Source organism: Pteropus vampyrus, unplaced genomic scaffold (genome assembly GCF_000151845.1).
Source record: "Pteropus vampyrus isolate Shadow unplaced genomic scaffold, Pvam_2.0 Scaffold99, whole genome shotgun sequence".
NCBI lineage: Eukaryota > Metazoa > Chordata > Mammalia > Chiroptera > Pteropodidae > Pteropus > Pteropus vampyrus.
This window is the reverse complement of record NW_011888880.1, coordinates 5499082-5507845: the sequence shown is the minus strand read 5'-3', so window position 1 is coordinate 5507845 and position 8764 is coordinate 5499082. Positions and strand designations below refer to the sequence as shown.

Sequence of the window (8764 nt, the reverse complement as noted above, 5' to 3'; positions counted from 1 at the left end):
TACAGGGCGTAGAGGATGCCTGCCAGGATGATGCGCGCTCCATAAGTGATGGTTATTATCATTACACCTGCGTTTGACTCCTGCCCTATCATTTATTATCTGGGACTTGGGCCAGTTACTTATGGAAACAGGTCAGAGAGGTTAGATAATCTGTAAAGGGTGACTGTGTGTGTGTGTGTGTGTGCACAGAAAAACAAAAATGTGTCTGTGCGAAGTGCTTAACTCAGTAAGTATAGTACTCAATAAATGTTAGCAAAAAAAAAAAGCAAACAGCATTATCTGGGAGAGGACTCTATTTGAAAACTTTTTACAACTAGAACAATAAAAATACTTTTTGTATAGGTACCAAATGTTTGTCCTTGCCATTTCAATATGTTTTCTGCATAGATCAGGAAGGGTTTTTTTAATCTCCTAAAGAAGTTTAAAATGGTTTCAGAGTAAAGGAAGAGAACCGAATTTTAATCTGGACAAGTTATGAAATTCAAATACAAGCACTACATTGTAGTTCTTAGTTTGGTGACTTCTTTCCAGAATACTAAACCGTCAGTGAAAACTGGTTTTCTGAATATTAAATAGGGACTAAATACACCCTCCTTGACAAGGGAAGCAAATGCTTACGTTATGCTAGGAATGCAGCTTCTTCCCTTGATGTTTTCTCATTGGAGGCCTTATTAAAACCTAGTCTTGCTATTCCTGGACATATTAGCACCGGCTGACGTTGCTGGGTATACAAGCAGCCAGTGACTGGCTACATTAAGGAACTTGGCCTATGAGATTTCAGAAAGTAGAAACCATCTTATGCCACTGATGTCAGACTAGACATCTCCCCCCTGTTGGTAATGATAGTTTAAGAACAGCTCTCTGCTACTTACATATTCTGCACTGAATTTTGCTAAGATAAGGCTTTAAGAGAGGATTTTTTTAAAGAGAGATATAGACGATAGAAATATTACACCAAAACATTGGCGTGACCGGGAACATGCGTTTAGCATTTATTTGATGACTGCAGCGTGCGTTAAAGAGCTGCCGTCGCCCATTTGCTGCCTCGTGCGTTGTTAGTCTCCCCAACAGTATCTTGAAGTGTCTTGCAGCTAAAAAATTCATGAGTATTATTGGCTTTCAGTCAGAAAATGGAATATGCCTTCTAGTCACTATCTCACATACCACTCCGAGGCCATTATACAAAAATAAATCTAAGAGCGGCACATGCTGAAAAGAAAGGAATTTTTAGCTTAAACATTCGTTTATGCACCATTATTACTGTTCCAGGGAGTAAAAAACAGCCTCACAGAAGGTAGGTGCTGATGCCATGTTACTCATAGAAGAGCAGTCCTAGGTGTAGGATGTTATTTTCTTTAGTGCCCTGTCCAGCTATAAACTGTTAGTGTGTCGTTTGTGTTTAGCTTATTGCAGTTATTTAAAAATAGTCAAGAATACAGTAAGTTGCTCAAAAGTTGTGAAGTTAAACTGAGAATTTGTTTCCAAATAAGATGCCTTTTATTCTGAATTTATATGAAGTGAGTCTCCTAAAACTTTGCCTCTTAACTACTGTCTCTGTACGAATTACTGTGCAGTTTCAGGAACCTGAATCTGTAAATACACGCTGTAATACCTGAAGTTAGTTAAGATTTTATTGTTTGAAAAGCAAGAAGCAATGTAGCATTCTGTAAAGATGAAGTTAGAAGTGTCCTTATGACCTAAAGAAAGTAATAATACTTTGGGGGAAATAATACACCGTTTTATTAGCTAAAATTTTTGAAATATTGAGTAGCATCTTCTATCGCTGTGTTAAATGCATCACTTGTTTTGCCAGTGGAAAGAAAAAGTTTAATTTTTCTGTGCTCTCTTTCCTTCATTGAGTGAATCTACATAGGTCTACTGATGTTGTATTTATAAGTGTGATGCTTCTTAGTTTGCTAGCTTGTGTGAATCAACAATATATCCTTGCATAGCCTGCTTATTTATTGCAGAGAATATTTAGCTTTTGCCAGAAGTCGGGGTCTTGCCAAAATAAGGTTTGCTTTGGGTAATTTTGTCCAGTTGACACTGTTTGAAAAGGGGTAGTTCCCTTCCTTTGTCAATTTGATATCCGGACTGCTGTGTCATATTGCTGACTTTCAAGGTTGGCCCACTCTGTTTTCTTTCTCAGGCATCTACATCCTAAAGCACATTTTGTATATTTAAACATTAGATACTGTGTTTTCTTACACTTATCAGTGTGGGCCCAGGAATTTTGCTTTTGTAACATAAAGGGATCTCTCCTGCAACACAGTATACTTTGAGGGAGAAACTGTTTCAAGTTTAGAACAAGCAAATGTTTTCACTTGTGATAAAGAAATAGTGAATGCGTAGGTCTTTAAACGTTGAGGTGACTTCTGAGAGATGGAGGGCTCAAAAGAGTATCCTTTCGTAATGAATTTAATAGAATAGAAATGGAAGAGTGTCTAAATGAAGATTTATGTGTCCTTTCAACATTTCTTGAGTATTTCTTAGTCTTACAAAGTTTGTGAAGAATCAGACTACAGATGACAGCACAGTGTCATGTCCTGTCCCTTGTAGAGAGTGCAGAAGAACCCGGAGGGCCTTAAAAAAGCTGTAGGAACCTTTCTGGTCTCTATCAAGAGCTAGATGCTTCATCGGGTGGGCAGTCCCTCCGCTGGGAGGTATTGATAGGAGAAATTGTTTCAACAACTCTTTGTATGTCATTTCATAATAAATTTCATCTCAAAGTAAGGAATTTCAGAGAAGGCCTGGCTTTGTAAAAATATTTCTTGGAACTAAGCAATAGAGATCTGATGTTTGACTGCTTATTATGTTTGCATTTCAGCAACAGTATTATCCTTATTTATTCTTTAACTGAATTTGTTCAGCGTATGATAAATCTGACAGTTTTATAGGCCTTGTTTGGAAGATGGCCAGTACTGATAAGAGATAAAATGCACATTATCATTTACATGAATTCTGGATGATTAACTAGCTTTAATGATATGAGGCTATACTGTGAGCAGCAGCTTTGTTACCTTATAAGTTATATCGATGAATTTCACGCAAGAAGAATACATTTTTAAGTTGTGTTGAGGTTTAACATTTCATTTGCTTTCTGTCCTTATGCTAAGGGATTTAACTGGCATTGTTCACCCCTCCCAGCATATTGTTACTTAAAAAAAGACAAACAACTTGCTCTTCTTGTCCTGTAACTCTGGTTTATACAAGCTGGTATCAGAGAGTGTGAGGGAGCGTGTCCTGTCCCAGGGGAAGCAGGATCGTTGTTTTGTTGGAGATTACAAGGGTGGACAAATTGAAACTGATTTTCTAGTCTGGTCCTTTCACACCCCTCCCCCACCCCCAGCATCTGGTAGAAACTGTTCTCGACGACTGTAATTACCATCAGTTACGACCCAAGAGTTTACTTGCATCTTTTTCAGTTTTTCTGATTTACACTGAACGGTTTCAGAATCAAGAGTGAAACACTCAAGAATTTTAATTTCATGTAAATGTTGAAAACACGCAAAAATTTTAAGAAACTACTAGTTTAGGCCTGCCCGCAAAATAAAATTTCTAAACTTTCAGTGCTACCCTCCAGTATTTTTATCTCCTACCTTTTCATTGGAAATTAACATTTCACTTTGATCTGTAAAACTGCATTAAAACTCATCTATCCGTACAGTTCATTTTAGATGATTTTTCTGTGTACATGTCCACAGGAAGGCATAGATCTGTCTGTCTCTGGTTTTTATCTTTGTCACTGAGTGGGGAAAAAAATGAAGTCCCGTAGCGCCCAGCCGCATGTTCTGCTGTAAAAATACTAACACTTGCTGCCAGCTGAGCTTCCCCGGGCCGTGAGGGTATCAGTCAGCACTGAGATAGGGGCACCCCAGTTCCTCTCTTGCAGCACCTCATTGATGAGGTTCGCGGTTATCTATTTGGTTCGTCCATTGAGGAGCAGAGCATCAGGTCGTGTGTCTGCTTCGGCCCTGTGGCAGGCAGGAGGGGCACAGGAGCCGGCACTGCCTGTCACCACCTCCCTCACCCCTCCTTTCCCTGCTCCAGCCCCAAATACACTCCTTTTCCTTTTTATTTTGCTTGAGAGTCTTTTTTTTTTTTTTTTTAACCTTGGTTGATGAGCAGTGATTCAGAAGGGGCATCCTCAGCCTGATGGCGGAGGTTGGCAGGGGATGTCTGTCTGTCCTTGACTTGGCCAGTTACCATAGACTGGCCCCCCACCCCCACCACACACACACACACACACACACACACACACACACACACACACACACATTTTTTTCCTTTGCTGCTTTAAAGGTTGGTTGGCAACACGTATCAGGCATACACAGTCTGAGAAGATTGCTCAGAAAGGGGACATGTGGCAAACAGAAAAATAAGGAAGCGTGTTCATAAAACTGAAAATTTTAGATTTTGAGGAAATGTGTTTAAGGTATCATCACATACTTATAAAAGAGAAAACTTGGCACTTCAAAAGGAAATTAATGATGTTTTAAAGCTACAAATACAGTGGTTTGTGAGCCAGCCTTGAGTAGATTCTGGTAAAATATAAACAGTCTGTTCAAATGGTTTTTCTCTACTTAGACCAGAAGACGTTAGCTCCTTGCTTCAGTCCTTTATCTCCTGCTAGACCCTTTGTTGAAAGATATCAGCCCTGACCCTTCATACAGAGTTACAATATCAGTATCTATATTTTGGAAAATTTAAAGGTAGGTGATGCTGATGCTAATGTTAAATCCCAAATAGAGTATGTACAACTTTAAGTAAAACAGTCGCTTATTTTGTCTGTCGAAAAGTTCTCTGGTCTTTCTGATAGTACTATACTTTTTAATACAGATGGCAATACTTTTGGGGAGGGAGGAGTAGACATTTTTATCAAGCAAACTTATCATGTATACCTACTGTATGTTTTAATGATAAAACTTTAAATTTTTATAATTTATAGAAAGCTGCTTCCAGGCTGAAAAGTCCCTGGAATTTCTTTTTGTCGAAAACTCTCGTAGATTGGGCGAGTGATGTTTTTTTTCTTATGTGCTCATGACCGAAACCATGAGAATTGTGGTTCCAAGAGAAATACTGAAAACAAGTGTTGGTAAGGTGCCGTCTGAGAAAGGTTCTGGTGTCAGGTTTTTGCTTCGCCCTTTGTCCTCCTGTACCTCCTGCAACGCCTCGGCCCCCCTGCCCTCCATCACCGTGCCTCCCTCAAGGCCTAGCCACCGTCCCAGAGGGATGTCCTTTCTTGGATGTCACAGTTCAGAGGAGGGCACAGTGGTTGTATTATACCTCCACCTATATTACCTATTGGAGCTTTTCCTATCCACAACTTTATCTCCCTCTCACCCTGTTTTCCTCTCAAGAGTGACATTTCTCCTCATAGTGCTGAGCCTGACTTACAAAGGCCGGCAGGCAGCCTCTGAATAAATAAATGGTGTTTAGAAGGGGGCGGGGTCAGGCACAGAAGCCCGTGTAGCCTGCATCTTGCTGCCCTCCCCCATCTGACCTGTACTGCGAGATGATGACAGGGAGGCCATGATGACAGGGAGGCCGGCTTATTTGGTGAGAGACCCTCTGCTGTCACATTTCAGTTGAGAGCAGGAGTGTATGTGCCTGGTTAACCCAGTTCTGCTGTTTGCCAGTCTGCTCCCCAGCCCTATGCTGGAGATGCTAATGATTACCCCCACTTTACAGAATAGGGAATTAAGGCATGAAAGGCAACTTCCTAGGGTCCCACAACGAGCCAGGTGCTGGATCTTGGACATGGACACTGGATATTAGCTTCTCCGCTCTGTTGCCTCTCATAGACTGGTTTTGATGATTCAGTTACATCTGTACGTTTCTTAGCACATAGTAAATGCTAAATGAATAGTAACTAAATACAGATTCTGCTTATTATCAGCCCAAAATTGTGACAATGGCACAGGACCTTGGGACTTAGTTACATGGCTCCCACCAGCCGGAAGCTCAGGCTTTAGCTTTCAGATTTGTCCCCTCCTTTGTGACCTCTTGAATAGAATGCACAATTGAGGCAAACTCTTTGACTGCTACAGTGTTTCTTCATCCTTCTTCCACGTGACTCCTAAAAGCATTTAACTCCTCTGTCCCCTTGGATCAGACAGAGTTTTGATGAGACCGTGCGTCCCAGAAGACAGCGAGGGGAGCGGCTGGGCCACATGACGGGTGTGTGAGTGATGCACTGGTCAGTCTCGTTGGCATTTCGTAGCCCACCTTCCTCTTTGTCCTTCCTCTTGATGAGCCTGTTGCTCTGTGGCGTCTCCTCACGTCCACGACCTTCTGCTGATTTGCCCTTCTCTCTGATTTTTCTGATCTGGAAAGGAAGAAAAGCCGCTACGGAAAGTAAAAGAAGGTGAAAGTAATTTGAGAAGCAGGTAGGGGGCTGTAAGGGGAAGGGAGAAATAGCATAGAATTGGAACTCTAGGAAAGACTTCTAAATGCTGACTGAAACTTTTTTGGCTGCCCTCCTTGTTTATTTGTTTGTTTGTTTGTTTGTTTGTTTTTGGCTAGGCAATTATTGAGCACCTTGAGTAACCACTGTCTTCCATTTCCACAAAGTCTTTGTTAGTCCTTTTGTTTAGTTCGTTTAGAACTCTGTGTCTGTTTGATTCTGCTAATGACGGAACGACATGAGCACACTGATCCTCTTATTATTATACGTCCTTTTATATTCTTACCAAAAGGAAGTCAGCAAGCAGGAGCCAGCAATTGCCCTTTTCTGGTCGGGTCAATAATGTTACCTGGCATTTTGAGTGCATCTTAAGGCCTTAGGTGTTAGCTGGCAACAAGGGAGGCAGGATGTGTGAGAGGACCCCCCGCCGGGAGGTGAGCCGCCCCGGAGACTGAGCACTGAGGGCAGAGCAGGGGGACAGCTACTGCAGGAGAGGAGGGCCTGGAGCCACCACATGGTGGCAGGAACATAACGCTTAGGGAGACCTTGTGCGGGGCTAGGAGACAGGGTCAAACCTACCTGGAACCATCAGCTTAGTGGTGGCACTGCCTCTTCCTGGGGCTGGCTGTCCTGGGCGAGTTACTGCAGCACGGGCTGCACATTGGCCAACCCAAAACAGAGACTGGGCGGGGCCCTTTACCACACCTGTGGTTTCCACATGGTGCAAGATCGCTCCTGAAACTGGAGGCTGGCCGCGGAAACCCGGGGCTAGCAGGTCGTGGCTCACAGTGCTGCTGAAATACAGCTCCTGGTTAAAGAGTGTGGGCCCGGTGAGGTAGGCTCGTTTGTTTTTAAAATGTTAATCTTTAGATTCGCTTAACCTTTTAGCAAGGTAAAAAAAAAAAAAAAATGCAGCCTTTTCATCAGAAGCTATGCATTCACGTCAATCAAAGCAATGCGTTAATTACTGCTGTGAAATTTCTGGTTGAAGTCAAAGTTTTTTCATTGTTAAGTTGATCAGACACTTTATCATCAGCTCTTTTTTACTTTTCTCCTCTTTTTTTTTTCTGTTTTAGTTGCTGATATGTGTTCAAGATGAGTGGGATGGGAGAAAATACCTCTGACCCATCCAGGGCAGAGACAAGAAAGCGCAAGGAATGCCCTGACCAGCTTGGACCCAGGTTAGAATCTTGCTGAGAAGCAGAATGAGTGTGGCCCGTGAGAGCCACCTGCACATACGCGCTTCTGCAATACTGTGGCATTGCCTTTGCACCTGATTTAATACGGGGCTTGGTTTTTCTCCTTAACCGTTAAAGCTTTGAATATGTATCATTTAGCTTACATTCTGGAGATGCTAATCAGTTACAGATCTTACTATTCTTTCTAAGAAGAAGAAAGCTACATTTTTCTGATATCCCATGTGTACTCGACTCTTACAACCAGTTTGTTCTGTAATCTTGAGTTTTTCACCTTTTCTTTTCTGTTAGATCACAGAACGTCATAAAGGCAAGAAGATCCCGTAGTAAAAACATCTGGTGTTAAATTTATACTAGGTTTTGTTCTGGTTTATTTTCTAATGAGCAAGACATGAAATGTTAAATCCACTTGCTTTTCAGTTGGTGACAAAGATTGTCTCTTCAGTGAATAAAACAAATAATTTTAAAGCAAGTTTTATGTCATATATCATGGGCGGAAGTATGAATTGCTATAACCTCCATGCAGCATAATTTAGTATCTTTTAGTATATTTAGTATCTTTTAAAATTATAAATGCACAACCTCTTTGAACAAGGAGTTCCACTTATAGAAATTTTCCAACAACATATATTTACACATGCAAAATGATGTATGTATGAGGTTACTTCTTACATCAGTGTTCATAATTGCAAAAGATTAGGAAAAACCTAAGTGTTTGTAGGGAACTATTTAAGCAGCTATTTAAGCTATTCAAACATCCATAATCTGGAACACAGTACTAGTTATTATGAGAAAGGACGAGGACACTCTTTATGGATTGGTATGAGCAAAAATCTCTTAATTGTTACAGAGAAAAGGCAAGATTTAGATAGTATTGATGGAGTATTACCTGTTTATATAAAGAAAACAGGAATCTATTCTGTATTGTTTTAGAATAATTAAAAAACACTTAAGAGCTGTTTCCCATATTGAGGGATGAGAACTAAGCAAATAGGGACAAAGGCAGAAGGAAAAGATCATGCCTGATGAATTAAACCACATAAATGATTTTAAAATTTAAATAAAAACAGCAACTTTTATTAAACGGCCATTAGAATGATGAGATGGGGAACAGCAGGGAAGAGGACTAGGAAAAGTCATTAAGAGAAGAAGAGAAAGAAAA

The 8764-nt window shown here is 40.8% G+C and overlaps 1 protein-coding gene across 1 annotated transcript in view; it reads left to right on the top strand.

The window, feature by feature from the left end:
* The window catches only part of NCOA2 (nuclear receptor coactivator 2), a 163515-nt gene that overhangs the window by 70149 nt on the left and 84602 nt on the right, over positions 1-8764 (top strand). The window contains exon 2 of the mRNA XM_023533293.1: positions 7483-7587. Within this exon, the coding sequence (XP_023389061.1) occupies positions 7502-7587 (86 nt within the window). The 5' untranslated portion in view covers positions 7483-7501. The remainder of the gene's footprint in view (positions 1-7482; positions 7588-8764) is intronic.